Source organism: Rattus norvegicus, chromosome 6 (genome assembly GCF_021556685.1).
Source record: "Rattus norvegicus strain SHRSP/BbbUtx chromosome 6, alternate assembly SHRSP_T2T, whole genome shotgun sequence".
NCBI lineage: Eukaryota > Metazoa > Chordata > Mammalia > Rodentia > Muridae > Rattus > Rattus norvegicus.
Window position 1 is genome coordinate 103,818,271 of NC_141539.1, and position 24,006 is coordinate 103,842,276.

Here is a 24,006-nt window from a genome sequence, read left to right on the forward strand (position 1 = left end):
CTGACAGTGGCTAGACTGTCCTATAAGCCTGTGTGTCAGGAGTGCTGTAGACCTGTTTTCCTGTTTTCTTTCAGCCAGTTATGGGGACAGAGTGTTCTGCTTTCGGGCGTGTAGTTTTTCCTATCTACAGGCCTTTAGCTTTCCTGTGGGCCTGTGTCTTGAGTTCACCAGACAGGTCACTTGCAGCAGAAAAGTTGGTCTTACCTGTGGTCCCGAGGCTCAAGTTTGCTCGTGGGGTGCTGCCTACGAGGTCTCCGTGGCGGCACCAACCAGGAAGATCTGCGCTGCCGTTTCCAGGAGCCTCCGTGCACCAGGGTTCCAGATGGCGTTTGGTGTTTTCCTCTAGGATCAGTAATGTGTGCAGAGTGCAGTCTCTTCTGGTTTCCCAGGTGTGTCTGCCTCTCTGTAGGTTTAGCTCTCCCTCCCACGGGATTTGGGTGCAGAGAACTGTTTATCTGGTCTGTCCTTTCAGGTTCCGGCAGTGTCTCAGGCGCAGGGGTCCTGCCGCTCCTGGGCCCTCCCCCACGGGAACCCAGAGGCCGTATACAGTTTCCTCTTGGGCCAGGGATGTGGGCAGGGGTGGGCAGTGTTGGTGGTCTCTTCCACTCTGCAGCCTCAGGAGTGCCCACCTGACCAGGCGGTGAGGTCTCTCTCCCTCGGGGTCTGGGAGCAGAGAGCTGCTGCGGGCCGGGATCCTCGGGTTTGGGACTCCAGGTAAACACAGGAAGTGCCCGGTCCTAGAGGAATTTTGCCTCAGTGTGTCCTGAGTTCACCAGGTAGGTCTCTTGCAGCAGAAAAGTTGGTCTTACCTGTGGTCCCGAGGCTCAAGTTTGCTCGTGCGGTGCTGCCTATGAACTCTCTGCGGCGGCAGCAACCAGGAAGATCTGCGCTGCCGTTTCCGGGAGCCTCCGTGCACCAGGGTTCCAGATGGCGTTTGGTGTTTTCCTCTGGCGTCAGAGATGTGTGCAGAGTGCAGTCTCTTCTGGTTTCCCAGGCTTGTCTGCCTCTCTGTAGGTTTAGCTCTCCGTCCCACGGGATTTGGGTGCAGAGAACTGTTTATCTGGTCTGTCCTTTCAGGTTCCGGCGGTTTCTCAGGCGCAGGGGTCCTGCCGCTCCTTGGCCCTCTCCCATGGGAACCCAGAGGCCGTATACAGTTTCCTCTTGGGCCAGGGATGTGGGCAGGGGTGGGCCCTTGCTCCTGGTTTTAACTTTGATGCTAGTGTCAACCTCCCTGCAGTTTTGCTTATTTACACTTGCCAGTTAGTTTTGTCTCTGACCTCTTAATGCATTTTCTTATAATTAACAATAAAATAGAACTTGAGCTTAAAATCCAAAGCCCTATCTTGCATATTCTTGAGATGTTTTGCTTCAGTAGAAAGTTTACATGAGTGATTAGCAGGATTTCGCTTCCATCTCAACTTTCACTACCATTTATACAACTTTATTGTCTTCTCCTGGCTCTGTTGTTGCTTGGCTTCAGATAGATAACTGTTTGTTCTCTTTTATTCTTTATTATTTTGGAATTCATCCCATCTAGTAACCTTTGTTGTTTTACTCTTAGATAGTGATTCTCATAATCAGATATATTCACTATTTCATTTTTACTAATACGTTTTTATTCACCATTATATAAAGAGGAGTCCCGTCATACTTGACACTGTGATATTCCTCATATTCAAGTAAGATTTATACATATTGACAGCTTTTGCCTGAAGGGAGACTCTAAAGAATGATGTGTCTTTCACAATATGAGTAATATTATGGTCACTTAGAAGAATAATTTAAATGAAAACAACATGACCTTGACTATCTCGCTATGTCTGTCAACTTCAGTACCAGCTCCTATCCTGCTTATATAACAGCATTTTGAAATCAGTCATAGGTGCGGAAGTAAGTATATCGTTCTTTTAAAGCATGAGCATTATTGTCATTAATTTTATTTCTCAAGTGTCAGTTGATTATACATAGAGAATTATATCTTAAGTATCAGGACAAATTATGTTTTGTGGTTTTACTATCTGATCCTTGAAAAATTAATATATTCTCATATCTATTTAATAAACTGAGAAAATTGGGAAGTTTTCTTTCTTCTGCAATGTCTATTATTTTAATGCCATTTATCTCATTATTTAAGTTAATATCTTGATCTTCAAAAGCAAACTCAGTTTTTATTAGTTAAAAGTTTAAAAGTCAGGGAACAGTGAGATGGCACGGCAGGTAAGAGTGTCTGCCACCAAGCCACTAAATGAATAAATAAATAAATAAACAAACAAACAAACAAACAAACAAACAAATAAATAAATAAATAAATAAATAAATAAATAAGTTGGCTTTTTTAAGATGAATATCAACACTAGTGGTAGGGTATAAAAGGCCAGTCCAAGCCTTGTAACTATAAGACCAATTAGAGATGCATAAGCAGACGCAAAACAAAGTTTAAGAAGTCTGGTGAAAGAACTATAAAGCAGATAAAACATAGGGAAATAGTCACATTTGTTAATATTTTAAGATGAAAATGTTTTATAATTTAAATGAATCCTAAAAGGAAAGGAAAGTCATGGCTTGTAAACAAGTCCATAAGTTATGTCTAATCAAAATATTTGTTTCCATCAGATTTTAGGGTTCAGAGTCATTTCCCATAGCTATCCTAAACCATTCATCTATGCAGTTTTTGATAGAAATTCCAGGCAAATCTTTACCTTTGTCTACTCCATATTCTTTTTTGTGCTTTTACACAAGAATCCAATCTATTGATACTCTTCCTTTTATTATATATCATATTTCATCAAAATAAAACCCTTACAACTATTTTTCCTTGGGCTGGGTGAAACCAATGCTTAATGAGTTTGTAAAAAGCATAGTTCCAGCCAATGCTGTCCCCTACTCTTCTGCTCACTCTAACATTATCTTGATCCCTCAATATCACTTTCTTTTTCTATAAAACTGGCATAATATCCATCCAGTGTACCATGCAACATAAGTGAAAGTGCAAGTCCTCTAGTCGTTCCATATCTGAATCTATTAAGCCATCACATTGATCACCACAAGTGTGCTACACAAGTAGTCAGAGATGGGAAACAGAAAGATGGAGAAGAACAGAACCCAGATGATGGGCCCAGCTGTGATGCTAGACAAGCTGGCATTTCCAAACTCAGAAACTACTGATCTATTAGCCACAAGGCGGAAAATAGCCTTGAGCATTTTCTTTAAAACAAGATAAACTACAGTAAGAATTTGGGACAAAAATCTCTTGTAATTTTCTTCTGCAAACTAATTTTTCATGTGGACCATTGGTGATTAGGTGATCACATAGGTTCTTTTTTTCTTTTTCTTTTATTGTCTAAGGTTTAACATTTAGCAAGTAGCAGCACCAGGATTTAAGGTCAGCAGTCTCAATCCATCTGGCATCAGTAGCATTCTTTCTCTCCTTTATCAAGTAGTTCATTAAAGCGACTGGATATCCAGCTTCACAGACATGGGAGCTTTGGGGAACATGTTCAGTCACTATAAAAGATTTCTTTATAGTCAAAAACTTTTTATTCAAGTGACCTTAAGCAAAAGAGGAACTCTGGGGAGGTTATAGTGTTACCACACGGAACTCAAAAGAAAGAACAGGGTCTAGGCTATGGGCGGACTGAGCCAAACCTAGAAAATGAGAAAACAGGCTTACCCTCTTCTCAGATGTCAGATGTCCAGGAAGGACAGACAGATAGTAAACACTACTCTCTTCAGGAAAGGCTAGTGTGAGCTGGATATAGAGAAAGAACGACTTCCCGCACAGAGGGGAGGGGCTGCTGCACTTACTTGCCTTCTTTGCTAAAAGGAGTATGATTGTCCTCCATCCCCAGTACTCATCCTGTCCTTTACCCTCACCCAGTAGCTCATGCAGCCTTCCTTCTTTTTTTCCTTCCTTTCCTTTTCCCAATAAGATCCTATTAGCTCTTCATAGTACTTGGGGTTCCCCCCTTCCACTTCCTATTGACAGACTCCATATTTTCAAGCTTGAGGGAACTCCAAAATCTTCTTATCCTACCTAATCACTTCTGCCAAGCCTTCATGAATGCTGATATAATGGGCATGAACCACCACACCTGACTTTCTCTAAAAAGTCTTGTGGGATCCTGCCAACACTTAGGGTGACTTGTATGCGCAGGCACTCCAGGACATGTGACTTTCAGCACTTGGGACATTTGTGGGCAAACCAAAATACTCCAGACATCCTCCAGCACCCCACTCTCTCCTCTACTGCACTCTTTGAACAAAAAGGCCCGTGAAAGTGCCAGTAGCTACTCCTTCAGCATTGTACAAGGTTGTTTTCCATGTTAACATACACTCTTAACTGTAGAGACCCGTTTGATTCTCATTTCACACAAAGACATTGTTATGCTCACAATAATGAAACCAATAGCATTTATAAAGTAGTTTTCAGTTAGCACTGCTTATTTCTTTCTGTGTTAACATATTTGTCTTTATTATTCCAGCCCAGATGACTTACTCAATGCCTTGAATGAGGGTATCAGCCGTGCTGATGTCATCATCACGTCAGGAGGTGTATCCATGGGGGAAAAGGTATGGAAAAATAAGCTCATGGGACTTAGTCACTTTATGATTTTACCTTTGATCCACTATTGTGGTTTGGTAGTGTTTTGATTTGATTTCTGTTGCTATAGTAGAACACTCTGACCCAAAGCAACACAGAGATGGAAAGAATGTGTTGACTTACACCTCCAGGTCCATCATTCAAGGGAGTGAAGGCAGGAACTCAAGCAGAAACTCGAAGCAGAAACTATTAAGGAATGCTATTTGCAGGCTCATGCTGAGCTAGCTTCCTTAGCCCAGGACCACCTGGCTAGAGAATAGTATCACCTTTTGGTTGGGCTCTCCGACATCAATATTTAAGACCATCCCTTGCAGAAATACCCACAGAGCAACCTGATAAAGAAAACTGAGACCCCTTTTTCAGGTAAGTCTAGGCTGTGTCACGTTGACAGTTTATGCTGACCATAAACACTAACACTAAGTAGGGATCTGGTATTCATTATCAGACTCCCACAAAGTCAACAGCATGAAGGCTTCAGAAAGTGCTGTTCTTTCTAAAGAAAAAAAGACGGCATTTAATTTAATTAATCAGGGTGTTTATATCAGAAGCATTCTGGGAAATCCCACAAACTGTAGAGTGCTTTTTGCTCATACTTTGTTTTGCACTTAATTTTACATTGGGACCTCCTTTATCTGTTATATTTATGCCCAAAATAAAGATCCACCTCTCTTCAATCTGAACATGACCTCACAGAGGCAACCATCTCACCTACCATATATTCTTCAGCCCCCCTCCCAACAAGAAGAACCAAATGAAGAGGTTCCATTCTCCTTTATGCAACTCATAAATGACTGATGATCACTATGAAAAATATACACATGTATGACTTTATATGCCTAAGTATTTTGTACATTGTATGTCTTAATCTTATATAAATCTCAGATTAAGCACTGTCATATCACTAAGTTTGTATGTCTTAATGAAATGTTAGCTTATGATTATTAGACCCATTGAATAATGTTATTAAAGTAAAATATTCCTTGCTATAATCAAATTTATGTTTTGTCTCAAAAATACTTTAGAAATGTTTTGTCTATTTCTAAATTTTTTCATATCTCATAATAATGACTTAAAATTTAAAATTATGATGTCATAACAGTTTTAATAAAATCATATTTTCCTCTTTTTTGAGTCAGGGTTTCCTGTAGCCCAGGCTACCCTTGTAATTGCTATAAAGCAAAGGATCATCTTGAATTTTGGTCCTTCTGCTTCTAGCTCTAAAGTGATATACAGATGTGCCACCATGCCTGGTTTTTAAATTAATATTTTCTAGGAGCTAGAGTATATATAATATATAATTATATGATCTTGGACCCTGCCCCCTACAGTTGCAAAATGGTCTAAACTTACAACCTGACCCTGGTCTGTGAATTCTTTTGTCTCTGACAAATTCAGTAACCTGAACGGAAAATACCTGCATTTTCATTCACAACTTTGGTGTCAGACTCTTTTGAGAACAGAATTTTAGCTTCCAAGACCCATAAAGAAGAGACTCTCAATCTAAGGCTACTATTTCAGATCGTAGCTGGAAGGGAAGTGTCACTAGTGTGGGTAGGTATTCTTGCTGCACATAATTAGCTGTGTGAGTCTTTCCTCCAAGTCTCCCACAAGCCTTTAGCACCAGGTAGAGAATACAGTACAGACTTTCATGAAATCCAAAGGTGACATTTGGAATTTGTGCTGTGGGAGCGCTATAGGAAATGATTTGCAGCGTGTTTTCATTATCAAGTTGCTCTTAATATTATGAGACCCGTACCCTAAATGTATTTTCAGGAATTATAGTATACAGAATTTACTTTAGTTTCTTCTTTTTTTGGGGGGGGGGTTCTTTTTTTTCCCGGAGCTGGGGACCGAACCCAGGGCCTTGCGCTTCCTAAGCAAGCGCTCTACCACTGAGCTAAATCCCCAACCCCTTACTTTAGTTTCTAAGGAGCTAGTTGTGAGAGAATGGTGCTGGGCAGACCTAATGTTTGTCTTTCCTTACACTTCTACAGAGGCAAAACCTTATGTGCACACCAGCATGGCAGTTATGTCGAAAATGTTGTAAGCATAAGATGCACACTTCTGAATCTAATCTATGAGTGCTAACAAACATATCATCTACTTTAGAGTTTTATTTAGAAGAAACTAAAACTAATATAATTAGGCACACTGGTATTATTTTACTATCTGTTTCAAGATTCTGACACTAGAACTTTAATTCACCAGGAAAGATTTTAAGATAAGAATATCTCAAACTATACCCAGGACTTGCGGACTTGATCATTGTCCTTATCTCCCAGAGAGTTACCGGAGTTGCTAGGGTCAGAGCCTGGGCCCCGGCAACACTAACAATCAAGGTTCAGTCACTTTCTTCAGTAGACTAGTTTAAACAAGCAATGATGAAAAGCAGGAAAAGGAAATTTACACAGCACGATCACATTGAGAGTAGTAAATAGGTCCAGTGACCTCCTGACTGTAAATCTTGACATGAAGTCCAAGTTTAAATACAAGACAAGATGTTTGTAAAACTAAACAGTCCTGTCAAGATATGGTCCCACCCATCACTGACTCATTATTTAGTTCCAAGCTCTCCTTCAGGGCGGTCTGGCAAGTTGTCAGAACTATGTGAAATCTCTTTTAGGGTGACACCTTCATAAGTCTGACCAGCCAGGTGTGAAAGCATATACTTCTGATCTTAGGGTTTTAGGGAAATGCAGGAAATCTGACTGAGGAGTCTTGGTGAATGTTCCTCTGGTAGTAAAATTACAGAAGTTTTATCTATCAAATATATAGAGAGTTCATGTAAATCAAACAATGTTAATCACTTTTTATCACTTTCATAAGATATCTGATACAAACAATGTAAGGGAGAAAGACTTTATTATAGCTGTTGTTGTCATGGTTTCAGTCCATCGTGGTAAAGAGGTCTTTATGGAACAGAACAGCTCACATCAGGGTGTCCAGGAAGCAGAGAGGCCTGCACATGATGGCGTCTTCTTCCTTTTCCCTGTTATTCTTTCTCTTGGTATTCAAGGTCAAAGCACGATTTTCTCAATTAGTGAGTACTCCTAGAGGTGTGCTTGACTAATCTCCTAGGCATTCATCAGTCCGATCAAATTGATATTGATATAAGGCTTAACAGTCACAGTTTCTGATATGTGTGTTAATACCACTTTACTGTAAGGATCTAACCTAGGGCCAAGTGAGCATCTCCTCTCAGACCTGCAGCTCCTCCCATGAATAGCATATCAAATAAGCCTAACTGTTTTCATTGTCTCTCCTTATAAGATGCAAAAACCAATCTATGGCATTCTAGGGGCCCTCTAGGAACTCTGGAGATAATTTTAAATGTAAAAGTATTCTAACTTTTTTTTCTCTTAAACTTAAGTCTAAACTTTAGAAGGCTAAAAAGTTACCTAATTTTTCAAACCACCACCATCAACAACAGAAAAAGGAAAAAATCTTGAAAATGAACATAAGGGCTAGACTGAAATCCGTGTGTGTGTTGGAGCACTGGCCACTCTTCTAGAGGACCCAGGTTTGGCTCACAGCACCAACATGTTATCCAAAGTCTGTAACTATAATTGAGGCTCTCATGCCCTCTTCTGGCCTTCACAGGCACAAGTATACATGCAGGGAAGACACTGATACACAAAAAATATAAATAAATCTTTTTTGTACTTTGCTTATAAATAGCAATTTTGGGACAGGTTTCACTCTTCATATGTAAGGGATCTGTGTTCTTTGTTGTGCTTCTTTAATCAGAAACAAAATAAGTATAAACCAAACAGGAAGATTATGTGAAAATAATTTTCATGTTGTAGGAAAACATTAATTAATATCAAAGTTGCAGTGGGTGGTGAGGGGCTCAGTCAGTAAAGTGCTGTAACACAGGCGTAAGGACCTGAATTCAGATCTCGGGTACTACAGTGTAAGTGCCAGCAGCACACTGTATACCACAGCTGTGGAGATGGATCCCACACCAGTGAGCTCCAGGCTCAGTGATAACCTCACTTAAAACCTAAGGTGGACATGGAACGGTGAAGTGCCTCAACCTGTAGGAGAGCATGCTTTGAAGCCTGCTGACCCAGTGCGGGTCTCAGGACACGCCTGGTGGAAGAATAGAGTCGATTCCCTCAAGTTGTCTGCTGACTGATACATGTGCTTCCTAGCATGATTGCACACTTACACCCATGTGCTTTCTCCCCCTCCTCTCCTCTCCATAACTCTCTTAAATGGTGTGTTCTCTAGCATCCACATGCATTTCCATTACACCACACACCACCACCACTACCACAAGTTCACTAACATTGAATTAACTAAAATTTAATTATACCTAAGGCTTTGTTTAGGCATGGTTTTTATAAAACAAGGCAAATGAAAGTCACTTCTCAAGTTTTGAGATTTCCATAGCATACAAAAATCAGAAAATTACATATTAAAAATTTGTTCACTTAAACTACAGTTAGGAATCAATGATTTAGTATTATATCTTACATAAAAACTAAGTATCTGATGATTATTCACTAGTTAACTTTCTGTCAGGCCTATCTATTAGCCTATTTCCTTACCTTGAAAATTACTTTTAAAATGATACAATTCACTCCCTTTCCTCAACATTTTGCATGCCTGAATCCCTCTTACTCTGCAGGGCTTAGCTAAATAGATCACTACTTCTCCTACAATGGCCTTTCCTAATCCTCTCGCCTACCTTCCTAGCACCTCTCCTGGTGCCTGGCTGTTTCCACTGTAATATGAACCACAAATGGCATCTATTTTGTTAATCCATTTGTGGAGGGTTGTTGTCATCTGGTAAAAAACATATAATATACTCTCCTTGTTTCAAGGCCATGCCTGACCATTATATCCTTTTTGGAAACATTTGCTGAGATTAGTAGTATCTTCCTCTAATTTCACAGAGGGGTGCTGTGGGAGGGTCTGAGGAAGGATCTTGAATTCAAAGCCAGCCTCAGCTACTTAAATAGATAACAGTGGCTTTTCTCATAAAAAAGAAAAAAAAAAAGGAGGGAAGGGAGGAAGGAAGGAAGGAATCATAAATCCTCAAGGTGGTGTTGGGGCAGGAGGTATGACAAAAAAGGTCAAGAAGCTAAGCATAAAAGACTAACTAGAAGCTAATGAAAATTTTTTCATAATTCTTTAGAATCCGAGGTTTAGCTGGACATGGTGGTGCACACTTTTAACCCAACCCTTGGGAATCAGAGGTAGCCATCTATGTGAGTTTCAGGGCAGTTTGGTCTGTATAGCAAGTTACATAACAGCCAGGGCTGCTGGTAAGACCGTCTCAAAAGAAGAAAGGAAAGAAGGAAAGAAAGAAAACAATTCAGTTTTTCATAGAAGATGGTTATCTTGAAAATACCTCAGTCTTTTAGCTTAAACTCTTAAAGAAGGGCAATGCTCTTCTTCAAAACACAATTTTTTTTCTGTAGGAATATATCATTACCTAGAGCTTTCTAGCAAAATGACTTAAAATTGAGAGAAGACATTTTCATGAAAGAGCCCCAGAAGTGAAACTGATATTTATATTTCTCACATGAATCTCTAAAAGCTGTTACATATCTCAGAAAAAGTAACAAAATAAGAACCTTAGAAACTGAAATGAGTTTAGAAACACAATAGAAAATGTGAAAGCAGATAAAACAAATATGATAAAGTCTTGGCATATAAAAATAAAGTTCAAGAAGAGAACATGCGCGTAAGTTTGTTGGTTTGTTTTTACTTGAGTTAGCACAGGGAACCAGGAGCTTAGCAGTTTAACTGGCTTGACTGGCCAGCAAGCACCAAGGGTCTGCCTGCCTCTGCCTCCTCAGAGCTGGACTTACAGCTATGTACCATTGAGCCTCGCTTTCTTTATGGGAGCAGGGAATACAAACTCAGTTCCTCCAGCTTGCACAGCAGTCAACTTACTGCCTAAACTATCTCCCTAACCCTGACAAAACTAAAAAAAAAGACAACAAGCCAGGGATTTCCAGAAGCTACAAAGAAACCATACCTTGGTAATCCTACTGAAAATCTATTACAACAGCAAATCTCACCAGGGCATTCCACCTCAAAAGAAAAGATAAAACTGGCAGAAATCATTTCTACATAAATGAGAGAACCCAGAAAACAATAAAATAGCATTTTCAAAGTTCAAAGAATTTACTGCCAATATGGAACTTATTTATATCCAGAACTTATACCCTATAACATTTGTACCACTATTGTAACTGTGCCACACCAACCATAGCTTTTAAAGACTTCTTTATTAATGGCCTTTCTGGGTCATAAAATGTTATCTCAGAGACAAAAACTCTTCAAATAAAAACATTATTATGTGTATTCTAGTTATTATCTGGCTTCCTCTACTAGACTAAAATTTTCTTTATGTTTTCATTTTTAAGACAAATTATTACTATATAGCCCAGGCTGGCCTTGAACTTGTGATTCTCCCACATCCTCCTCTCAAGTGCTGGGATTACCAGTATTATGGCACAGCCTCTGCCTCTACAATGTGCTTTCTAGAAAGGCAGGGAAATGACCTCCTTTGTTTGGCTTATATCCCCTTGAGCCTCCACTGATACTCTACATACACAGAGCACCCCAAAATAATTATTAAATGAGTAAGAGAATGAGTGAGGAATGATCAGTTGAGATTAGCATATCAACTTCATTAAAACAGCAAAGATGTTTTATGTTTATGTTTTGATCATAAGTCAATTTTATTGTCATTGATGTTTTAAAAGTCTAATTTAAAGTGTTTGAAAATAAAACGACTGTCTTTAATATTTGCAGGACTATCTCAAGCAGGTGCTGGACATCGATCTTCATGCTCAGATCCATTTTGGCAGGGTTTTTATGAAGCCAGGGTATGAAAATAATTTAACTACTCTATAGGGTTATTTGGATTGCTTTAACTAATCAAGTCTTAAATGCTCTGTTTTATACTTTTTCTTGTCTTAATTAAAAATATTTAGTACTAGACTCCTTTTCATGTGTACAGTTCCAGTTTGAAATAAGATTTCATTTTCTGAATCAATGAGTTTGGTAGCAACAAAGCAAAGAAATTTTCTAACTTTGTCTCCTTTTAAATAGTATGTTTAATGCCTTTCCCTCTCTTTCTCCTCATACCTTCATTCTTTCTTAAAATAGTTTAGCATGAGAATTCTCAAACATATAGGGAAGTAGAAAAATACTGAGCCCAAACACATGTCCATTACTGAAGTCAGTAACTACCAGCATGCATTTCTATTTGCTTCATCAATTCCCAACCTCTTTTTGTGGGGGAAGGTGGCTAGAATATTTTAAAGCTGATTTTAAATAGCTTGCCATTTTGATAGGTCATAAGAGTAAGAACATTGTCTTACATGAATGCAATAATATTGTCTTTTCTAAGAAAATGTTTTGTATTATTATCTAACATCCAAAATGTCAAGAGAAAGAATGCTTTTTGTTTTATAATTGTTCTAATTTGTGATTCAAGTAAAGTCCATTCATTGCTCTTAGTGATTAAATCACTATTAAATGTTTATTTCCCCCTGAACCCTTTGTTATTAGATTTGGGGTTCAGGGTGTTAGTGGTGGTGGTGGTTATCTTGGTGTGATTTTGGTTTTGGTTTTTATTTTTTGCCATTGACTTGTTGGAGAAAATAGATCATGTTTCTTGTCTAGTAGATAGAATGGTTGCTTTCTTAGGTTGTATTGAACATGTTTCTCTGTTACCTGTAAAAACTTAGATTCAGGCTCAACTGCTTTTTCTTCACATAAATACTTCATAATGGTGTTTAACATTGCTTCCCATTCTATCCCAGAAGAAAGTGAAAAAACCATACAGGAAGATTTTCACATTTCCTAAAACTAGAAAGAATTGGTGGGAGAAGGCCCTACAGTGGTAAATCCTCAAAAATGACCAATAGTAATATTACTAAAATACACATGGTCTTCAGGCAATAAAGCTGCCATCTTAGATCCTGGCACTCAGTAAATTTGAGCACCTATTCCTACCTCAGTGTGTGTCACAGGAAACAGTAATGATACTTTCGTTCAGGGTTATACTCTGATAAGGGCTCATATGAACTATGAGAAAGAGTGGCATGGAAGCTTAGCATTGCTGTAAGTCAATACCAGCCTGCTCTCCTAAGGTCACTCAGGATTGTTAGCACTGGGTTACAGTTCTAGGACAAGGACTAGGCTTTACCCTCATAATTTAGCCTTATTTAGTACAAAGCTAAGATTATCCCTAAAAGACCTAGAAGAATGGTTTAGTCGTCAACAGCACAAGCTACTCTTGCTGTTCCCAGTGCCTACCTGGTGTTCACAACCATCTGCAACTAGGAAAATCTAACACTGTCTTGTGGCCTGTGTAGACACAAGGCATGCACACACATGGTGCACAGACATATATGCAAGCAAAACACTCATATACATAAAATAAATCTTTTTTAAAAACCACAATTAACCCTATGGTATTCTCAGTTTCATAAGATCCTTGGCAGTCTTTGTCTGTACATGGTTATGACTGTGCCCCAATATATCTATTGCAGGAAAAGCCCTTATGTTATTGAAACTATGGGATTTGGGTCATTCTATTAAGAATAACATTTTGGGCCAGGTGATGATGGCACACACTTTTGCTCCCAACACATAGGAGGCAGAAGCAGATGGATCTCCAAATTCAAGGCCATCCTGGGCTACTACCAGAGTTCTAAGACAGCCAGGACTACACAGGGAAACCCCCTGTTTGGAAAATCCAAAAAATATATTAAAAAATAAAAATAAATAAAAACATCTTGGGCCATTGAGATGGCTTAGTAGGTAAACAAGCCTGATGACCAGAGTTCAATCCCCAGAACCCATTTGGTGGAAGGGAAGAGGAAGACCCTGAGTCCTGCAGTGTCCTCTGACTTCCACATCATGCCGGCATGTACATGCACAGGCATAAAATAACTAAATAATGGCCTGTCATGTGCTAATATTGTATACTGAGCCTTTCCCCAGTACTTTTGAACAGTAGTGTTTTGATCAGAGCACAGAAGACATCTCAAAATCACGTCACTGTATTTGTCACTCCTCTCAAATGTACATTTGTTTTTCACTTTGTGCGGAAGGACACTGATACCGCTTGTTTTCAGCTGTGAAGAATTAGACACAGCTTGTAGTGGTGGTGTTTGTACTCCTTCTTTACCACTCTCATCTCAGGAGGCACTTCAGTTAAGCCTGTTTCTTCTCCCCCTAAAATCCTTCCAGTTTGGGACCTCAATCACTGTATAAATGCTGTTAATTCTGATTTCAGAATAAGCATTATGTGTTGAATTCTAAGAAAATGGCTTTCCAGACCTAACACACTTCCAGCAACCAGATACTTGTATAGTAATGCCTGGGTATAAAATGTTCTGTTGTAAGTAAATCTTTTTTAAGTGAGTACCTTTGAAGAAATTAGCTCTTTGGTGTTTAAAACAAATTTTAAAGTGTCCTTATACTTGACATTAACTTTAAATACAATTATCCATGAGCTACTTTGCCACAACAGAGTGGTTAGAAATTGAAGTGGTCTCCCCTTAACTGACCAGAATATTATACTTATCTAAATGTAAGAACTTGTAGGTTATCTCTTCTCCTTACTGGTGGAACAAAAAGAAAGAAAATCAAATAAGTTAGCTTTGCCCTTTCCACATACAGAACATCCCAAAAATAATTGTCTTTGGTTTTAAAGAAAAAGATACTCAGGCAACTAGAGATGGCTCAGTCAGTAAAGTGCTTGCAGCAAAAGCATAGCCATCTGAGTTCCGATCCCCAGTACCATGTCATGTACCCAGTACATGGAGGGAAGCAGAGACAGAAAGGAGGTCTCGAGAGAGGGGAGAAGCAGGAAAGGAAGAAGAGAGGAATGGAGGGCAGAAGGGAGATAGATCTTAAAAATATAAAGGAAAAGATACGTAGCAAAGCATTAAACAGACCTGCCAATAACAATGTCATTGTTCTCAGAACATAATATCTGGGATATTATCTTGTCAAACAGTAATAATCATTGCTAAGTTGCCAACACATAATCTAATCTTCTACTACACTGCAAACCATCAGGGGCTTAACAAAATAATAATAGAAACAGAGGTCCCAAAGTCTGCCAAGTACTAACTCTATTAGTATAGATTATACCTTCTGACTTTACCTAACATGAACCTTAAAGTTAAAATGACTTTGGTTCAAAATCTTTATCTTTACAAAATCTTAGTAGCTAAGTGAGGTTGAGTCAAATTTTTCATATCTTTGAGTTTCAGTTTTCTCATCTACTAGATACTATGGCAAATTTCATCTTTTGCTACTGCTGTGAAACATATAAAATAATGATACATAAATATTACTCTTAAATAATAATTGATACTATCATTATTGATGATATCACTCTGCACATATGGAAGAACAGAAGTGAGAAGCACAGTTATACTTTATAAAGCAGCCCAGTGTCCTTATGATTAGAATCTGACATCACTGTTATAACAGAATAATGAGCTAAAAATCATTCAAAATGCTACTGTTGCTATGTCACAGTAAACAGTAATAAGTAAAAGGTCTGGTTTTGGTTGGTTGGTTGGTTTTGGTTTCCCAAGACAAGTTTTCTCTAGACAGCCTTGGGTGTCCTGGAACTTGCTTTGTTCCTCAGAGATAGGTCTGCCTCTGCCTCAAGAGTGCTGGGGTTAAAGGCTTGTACCACCACCAACCACACAGCTGAAAGGTCTGTTTTTAAAGATCAACCCAAGAAGCCAGTGAATGGATCAGCAGGGAAAGGCATTTGCTGTCAAGACTGATGAGCTAATTTTAATCCCCTTTTTGGGAGAATAGACTCCCAGAAGTGGTTCTCTGACTTCCATACATAAGTTGTAACACAAACACTCCCATAGTAAATAAGTTTTTAAAAAAACATAATTTAGTGCATAAAATAATTAATTTTTGCCTCTTGGGAAGTTTTCATGGTCCCTGAGAAGCTTGCATCACCCAGGTTTAATTCATATATAATTTTTACAGACAAATTCAATGTGACAATAGAAAAAAAATTACTGTTCTCAACTACCTATTCATACCACAGAGCCCTCTCAAATTTCCCATGGGAGTTTATGTCAGAATCTTGAAAATAGTTGCTTTAACTTTGTTCTAGCCAAAGATTTTTATCTATAGTTCAAAAGCATCTTTGATAAGTGGGAGGGGTTTTATGGATATTGCTGAATGTTGTTTTTAAAATATAAGGGGCTGGAGAGCTCTGGCTGCTCCTGCAGGGAACCCAGGTTCAGATGCTAGTACCCACATGGTCCCTCGCCGCTATCCATAGCATAAATGCCAGAGGGTCCGATGCAGTCTTCTGACCTCCTCAGTCATTGCATGTATGTGGTGCACATGCATACATGCAGTAAAATACTCATACACAGAAAATAAAAAATAAATCTTTTAAAAATAATTAAGATCAGAGGTATTTATCTTGAACAAAGACACTTAGAAATGATTTATCGGGTAGTATTCTGATAATAAGAGGACTGTTTGAGATCTTCAACAAAAATATTATAAATATCACTGAATAAAGGGATGGACTTTTGGAAAAATCAGAATTTGGAATATGTTCCTATGGCACGGGAAAAAAAAAAGTACAGTACAGAAAATTAGGAAGTTCAGATACTTGAAAGTACGTGTTATTAAAGCAATTGTTTACAAGTAGGAAGGTTTAAAATCAAGTCCCTAGAACAGTGTTTTCTATGGTAAGTGAATCATTCAACAAGAAAACTAGAGCTCTCGAGTTACCTCTTCTGTTACCCAGCAATTACAAACAAGAACACTCTTTTTTGTTTCTAGCTTGCCAACAACATTTGCAACTTTGGATATTGATGGTGTAAGAAAAATTATTTTTGCACTACCAGGTAAGAATCATCGAACTAATTTTCTCCTTTTTCTAGAAAAATGACCAAAAAATTTGGACATTTATATAACCAGCTTCTCATGAGCATCACTTGATTTATAATCTGAATGGTCTTATAATTGGCAAATCATACCTTCTCTGAGCCTAGTTCTTCAGCTATAAGATGGACTGATAGCTGGTCAAACCACAGTATTCTTCCAGGGCACAGTCCTTACCCTCAGATGATAACCCAATGTAAGTGGGAATTCTCACTTAGATCTCACAACTAGAAGTACTGTCAAACATGCAAATACCAGATCACATATTATAAGGTGTGCCAATGCATATCTGTAATTCTAGCACTTAGGTGGCTGAGGCAGGGAGATCATGAAATTACACCAGCATGGGCTACATTGGCAAGACTTTTTCTTTTTTAAAATATTTACTTATTTTTATTGGATATTTTATTTATTTACATTTCAAATGTTATCCCCTTTCTTCCCTCTCACATACTCTCTCCTTCCTCCCCCTGCTTCTGTGAAGATGTTCCCACTCCCACCTCAACACCCTGGCACTCCCCTACACTGGGGAAATGAGCCTTCACAGGACCAAGGGCTTCTCTTCCTATTGATGCCAGACAATGCCATCCTCTGCTACATATGCGGCTGTAGCCATGGGTCCCTCCCTGTGTACTCTTTGGTTGGTGGCTTGGTCCCCAGGACTTCTGTGGTATCTGTTAATTGATACTGTTGTTCTTCCTATGGGGCTTCAAACTCCTTCAAGTCCTTCAGTCCTTTCTCTAACTCCTCTTTGGGGTCCCCGTGTTCAGTCCAATGGTTAGATGCAAGAATCCTCATCTGTATCAGTAAGGTTCTGGCAGAGTCTCTCAGGAAATATCCATATCAGGCTCCTGTCAGCAAGCACTTCTTGGCATCAGCAATGGTGACTGGGTTTGGGAGCTGCATATGGGATGGATCCAGAGGTGAAGCAGGTTCTGGATGACCTTTCCTTTAGTCCCTGCTCTGCTCTTTGTATTTTATTCCTGCTTCTAAAAAGGACTGAAGCATCTACATTTTGGTCTTCCTTCTTCTAGAGCTTCATTATGGTCTGTGAATTGTTTCTTGGATATTCCAAGCATTTGGGTGAATATCCACTTATCAGTGAGTGTATACCATGTGTTTCCTTTTATGACTGGGTCATCTCACTCAGAGTGAAATTTCTAGTTCCATCCAGTTGCCTAAGAATTTCATGTAGCCATTGTCTTTAATAGCAGCATGATACTCCATTGTGTAAATGTACCACATTTTCTGTATCCATTCCTCTCTTGAAGTAATCTGGGTTCTTTCCAGCTTCTGGCTATTAGAAATAAGGCTGCTATGAACATAGTAGAGCATGTGTCCTTGTTATATGATGGAGCATCTTTTGGGTGTATGCCCAGGAATGGTATAGCTGGGTCCTCAGGTAGTACTGTGTGCAATTTTCCGGGGAACCACCAGACTGACTTCCACAGTGGTTGTACCAGCTTGCAATTCCACCAGCAATGGAGGAGTGTTTCCTCTTTCTCCACATCCTCGCCAGCATCTGCTGTCACCTGAGTTTTTGATCTCAGTCATTCTGACTTGTGTGAGGTGGAATCTCAGGGTTGTTTTGATTTGCATTTCCCTAATGACTAGGGATATTGAGCATTTCTTTAGGTGCTTCTCAGTCATTAGGCATTCCTCAGTTGAGAATTCTTTGTTTAGCTCTGTACCCCATTTTTAATAGGATTATTTTGTTCTCTAGAGTCTAACTTCTTGAGTTCTTTGTATATATTAGATATTAGCCCTCTATTGGATGTAGGATTGTTAAAGATCTTTTCCCAATCTGTTGGTTGCTGTTTTGTCCTAATGACAGTGTCCTTTGCCTTATAGAAGCTTTGCAATTTTGAGGTCCCATTTGTCTGTTCTTGATCTTAGCATCTTTTTCTTCAGAGACTCGAAGTTCTTGTCATACAGATATTTCACTTGCTTGGTTAGAGTCACACTAAGGTATTTTATATTATTTGTGACTATTGTGAAGGGTGTCATTTCCCTAATTTCTTTCTCAGCATGTTTATCCTTTGAATAGAGGAAGGCTACTGATTTGTTTGAGTTAATTTTATATACAGCCGCTTTGCTGAAGTTGTTTATCAGGTTTAGTAGTTCTCTGGTGGAATTTTGGGGGTCTCTTAAGTATACTATCATATCATCTACAAATAGTGTTATTTTGACTTCTTCCTTTCCAATTTGTATCCCTTTAAAAACTCTTTTTGTTGTCTAATTGCTCTGGCAAGGACTTCAAGTACTATATTGAGTAAGTAAGAAGAGTAGGCAGCAGATTTTAGTGAGATTGCTTCACATTTCTCTCCATTTAGTTTTATGTTAGCTACTGATCTGGTATATATTACTTTTACTGCGTTTAGGTATGGCCCTTGAATTCCTGATATTTCCAAGACTTTTATCATGAAGGAGTGTTGAATTTTGTCAAATGCTTTCTCCATATCTAATGCATCCCTGGGATGAAGCCTACTTGATCATGGTGAATTGATCATTTTGATGTGTTCTTGGATTTAATTGTGAGGATTTTATTGAGTATTTTTGCATCGATATTCATGAGGGAAATTGATCTGAAGGTCTCTTTCTTTGTAGTGTCTTTGTGTGGTTTATGTATAAGCATAATTGTGGCTTCAAAGAACAAATTGGGTAGTATTCTTTCTATTTTGTGGAACAGTTTGAAGAGTATTGGTATTAGGTCTTCTTTGAAGGTCTGATAGAATTCTGCACTAAACTCATCTGATCCTGGCCTTTTTTTTTTTTTTTTTTTTTTTTTTTTTGGTTGGGAGACTTAATGACTGTGTCTATTTCTTTAGGAGTTATGGGACTCTTTAGATGGTTTATTTAATTCTGATTTATCTTTGGTACATGGTATCTGTCTAGAAAATCGTCCATTCCCTCCAGATATTCCAGTTCATTGACTGTTTTTGTAGTAGTATCTGTAATTTTTAAAATTTCCACAGTTTCTGATGTTATTTCTCCCTTTTCATTTCTGATTTTGTTAATTTGAATACTGTCTTTGTGCTCTCTGGTTAGTCTGGCTAAGGGTTTATCTATCTTGTTGATTTTTGTCAAAGAACCAGCTCCTGGTTTTGTTGATTCTTTGTATAGTTCTTTTTATTTCTACTTGGTTGATTTCAGCTCTAAGTTTGATTATTTCTTGTCTACTCCTCTGGAATGTATTTGTTTCTTTTTACTCTAGAGTTTTCAGGTGTGCTGTCAAGATGCTAGTGTTTCTTTTTGGAGGCACTCAAAGCTATGAGTTTTCCTCTTAGCACTGCTTTCATTGTATCCCATAAATTTGAGTATGTTGTGCCTTCATTTTCATTAAATTCTGAAACGCTTTTAATTTTTCTTTATTTCTTCCTTGGCCAAGTTATTATTGAGTAGAGCATTGTTCAGTTTCCATGTGTATGTGGGCTTTCTGTTGTTTTTGTTGTTATTGAAGAATAGCCTTAGTCCATGGTGATCTGCTAGAATACATGGGATTATTTCGGTCTTCTTGTATCTGTTGAGGCCTGTTTTCTGACCAATTATATGTCTATAATTTTGGAGAAGATACCATGAGATGCTGAGAAGAAGGTATATTCTTTTGTTTTAGAGTGAAATGTTCTATAGATATATGTTAAATCCATTTGGTTCATAACTTCTGTTAATTTCACTATGTCTCTGTTTAGTTTCTGTTTCCATGATCTGTCCATTGATGAGAGTGGGGTGTTGGAGTCTCCTACTATTATTGTGTGTGGTGCAGTGGGTGCTTTGAGCTTTAGTAAGGTTTCTTTTATGAATGTGGATGCCCCTGTATTTGAAACATAGATGTTCAGAATTGAGAGTTCATCTTGGTGGATTTTTCCTTTGATGAGTATGAAGTGTCCTTCCTTACATTTTTTGATAACTTTTGGATGAAAGTCGATTTTATTCCATATTAGATTGGCTACTCCAGCTTGTTTCTTGGGACCATTTGCTTGGAAAATTGTTTTCCACCCTTATACTCTGAGGTAGTGTCTTTGTCACTGAGGTGTGTTTTCGGTATGCAGCAAAATGCTGGGTCCTGTTTATTTATCCAGTCTGTTAGTCTATGTCTTTTTATTGGGGGATTGAGTCCATTGATGTTAAGAGATATTAAGGAATACTGATTGTTGCTTCCTGTTATTTTTGTTGTTAGACGTAGAATTATGTTTGTATGGCTATCTTCTTTTGGGTTTGTTGCAAGAAGATTACTTTCTTGCTTTTTCTAGGGTGTAGTTTCCCTCCTTGTGTTGGAGTTTTCCATCTATTATCCTTTGTAGGGCTGGACTTGTGGAAAGATATTGTGTATATTTGTTTTTGTCATGGAATATCTTGGTTTCTTCATCTATGTTAATTGAGAATTTTGCTGGGTATAGTAGCCTGGGCTGGCATTTGTGTTCTCTTAGGGTCTGTATGACATCTGCCCAGGATCTTCTGGCTTTCATAGTCTCTGTTGAGAAATCTGGTGTAATTCTCAGGTCTGCCTTTAAATGTTACTTGATCTTTTCCCCTTAGTGCTTTTAATATTCTTTCTTTGTTTTGTGCATTTGGTGTTTTGACTATTATGTGACTGGAGGAATTTCTTTTCTGGTCTAATCGATTTGGAGTTTTATTAGGCTTTGTTTATGGGCATCTCTTTCTTTATGTTAGGTAACTAAAGATATTTACTGGCCCTTTAATTTGGGAATCTTCTCTCTCTTCTCTACCCATTATCCTTAGGTTTGGTCTTCTCGTTGTGTCTCATTGCGTTTTCCTTGACTATTGTGTCAATGTTTTCTATGACATCTGCCCCTGAGATTCTTTCTTCAGTCTCTCGTATTCTCTTGGTCATGCTTGTGTCTATGACTCCTGATCTCTTTCCTAGGTTTTCTATTTCCAGGATTGTCTCTCCTTTTGATTTCTTTATTGTTTCTATATCCATTTTTAGATCCCAGATGGTTTTGTTCAATTCTTTCACCTGTTTGGTTGTGTTTTCCTGTAACTCTTGGGGGATTTTTTTATGCTTCCTCTATAAGGGCTTCTACTTGTGTACCTGTGTTGTCCTATATTTCTTTAAGGGAATTATTTATGTCCTTCTTAAAGTCCTCTATCATCATCATGAGATGTGATTTTTAAATCAGAATCTTGCTTTCTAGTGTGTTGGAGTATCCTAGGCTTGCTGCAGTGGAAGAACTGGGTTCTGAAGATACTAAGCGGCCTTGGTTTCTGTTGCTTAGGTTCTTGTACCTGCCTCTCACCTTCTGATTCTCTCTGATGTTAATTGGTCTTGCTGTCTCTGACTGGATCTTGTCCTTCCTGTGGGCCTGTAAGCCTGTGATCTTAGGAGTGAGAGCACTCCTGGGAGACCAATTCTCTCCCAGTAGATTTTGGGTCCGGAGGGCAGCGGGACAGCCTTAGCTCTGGGCATAGATGCAGACCAGCAGGCAGCAAGACATTTTCTTAATTCAAACAAATACAACAATGTTTCTGGTATTAAAATACTAGGATGATTAGGGCCTGGAGACAGGTCAGCCAACTGATCCTATACATCACAACCAGTGTTTACATATCACCAGTCTGATATCAGCATCATTACCTAATCCCCATGTGAGCAGAAACTCATGTGTTCAGACTGAGCAAAACCAAGGTGGTCCAGTTTGCAAGAATTTGTTAATTCAGTTTTTATTACTTTCAGCCATGTACCTTAAGTCTTTATGAAACTTGATAAATTCTAAAGTGATTAGAACTTTATGTGTCTATTTGTTATTTTTTAATTTTAAAAGTATCCTTTAATTGTGCCTATAATTCCAAACTTGGGAAGGCTGAAGCAAGAAATCACCACAGCATCAAAAACCATAAAATTAATTGCATATCACTATTATTTTTTTATTTTTACATCCCAAGCCAGCTTTAGCTATAAAAAGTAAGACCTAGTCTAAAAAAGAAAATGCTGTTATAATTCTGAATTCCCCATTCTGTTAACACCAATTCCTTCAGAAAAATGGTACTTGTCCTTTCAGACTCACAAATCTCATGGGTTTCAGAGATTTATTTGCTTTTTATATTCAGTGAATCTCAAAATAAATTTATTAAAAAAGCAGGCAGAAGAACTATCCATAAGCATAAAAAGACTTGTGTCATACAGAAAATATTAAGACAACATGAAAGTAAAGCAACCTCAAACGTATCTGTGACTAAACCTATGGCCTTTAATATTCCCTCTGACACTGAAGACCATTGTATGGAAAGTGAAGAATTCTCCTAGCTTCATTTTACCTACCAGAAGAGACTGCTCTCTCCGCAGGTGTGATTTAACATGCAAATTAGACCATCAGTGATACTGGAACAAAGATTATTATTGCAGGAACCCATTTCTGATGAAACATAAATGTTTATAGAAACTGCAATATTAAAAGCCTTTTTCAAGTCATGAGAGATGGCTCAGTAGTTAAGAGTACTGGCTGCTCTTCCAGAGGTCCTGAGTTCAAATCCCAGCAACATGGTGGCTCACAACCATCTGTAATGGGATGTGATGCTTGTCTGAAGAAAGTCAGCTGCAGTGTAATCGTATGAATAAAAATAAATCTTAAAAAAAAAGCTTTCTGGGCTGGAGAGATGGCTCAGCGGTTAAGAGCACCCGACTGCTCTTCCTGAGGTCATGAGTTCAATTCCCAGCAACCACATGGTGGCTCACAACCATCTGTAAAGAGATCTGATGCCCTCTTCTGGTGTATCTGAAGACAGCTACAGTATATATATAATTATATATATAATAAAATAAATCTTTAAAAAAAAAGCTTTCTTCAAATCACTGATTTTATTTGAAGCACCTTCCTGAGACTGACTGTGTAGGTCCTATACACAGCAAAGGTGCGCCACTTAAAAGCATTGTCAGTTTCTAGAGTGTATTTATGCTTTATTGATGGCTGTGTACTAAAAGGTCTTCACCAAACCTAATAAGTTATAGCCAGTGTAATAATTTCACATATTTTTTTAACTTTTTAAAATTACATATACAGTAAAAAAAATGTGGAAATTGTGGCTGGAAAAACGGTTTAGTGCATTAAAGCACCTGTTACAAAGCCTGATAACCAAACCCAATCCTGTGGACACACATTAGAGAGAGAAAGAGAGAGAGAGAGAGAGAGAGAGAGAGAGAGAGAGAGAACCAATTTCCACAAGTTGTCCTGTGACCTTCATGTGTCTATTATGGCATACATGTGCACGCACACACACATACACACACTCATACATACTCTCTCTCATAAATAAAAATAAATTAAATTAAAAATTAAACCTTCATAAAAACTTAGAAGATATAGATAAGAATAAAGAAATGATATTTATTATAACTACCACTTAAAAATAATCATATTTTACTATTTATTAATTCTTCCAATTATATTTATTCTATGGAATATTTTTATAGTATTTTTAAAAAATACTATATCTGGTGAGATGGCTCAGCAGATAAAGGTATCTGCTAC

At 38.2% G+C, this 24,006-nt stretch overlaps 1 protein-coding gene across 28 annotated transcripts in view; it reads left to right on the forward strand.

Moving 5' to 3' along the window:
- Gphn (gephyrin) overlaps nucleotides 1–24,006 on the forward strand; it is a 532,330-nt gene that overhangs the window by 500,074 nt on the left and 8,250 nt on the right. For all 28 annotated transcript variants that reach the window (XM_087554592.1, XM_087554602.1, XM_087554605.1 and 25 more), the window contains 3 exons: nucleotides 4,482–4,569; nucleotides 11,375–11,448; nucleotides 16,418–16,482. In XM_087554592.1, the coding sequence (XP_087410718.1) occupies nucleotides 4,482–4,569; nucleotides 11,375–11,448; nucleotides 16,418–16,482 (227 nt within the window). The remainder of the gene's footprint in view (nucleotides 1–4,481; nucleotides 4,570–11,374; nucleotides 11,449–16,417; nucleotides 16,483–24,006) is intronic.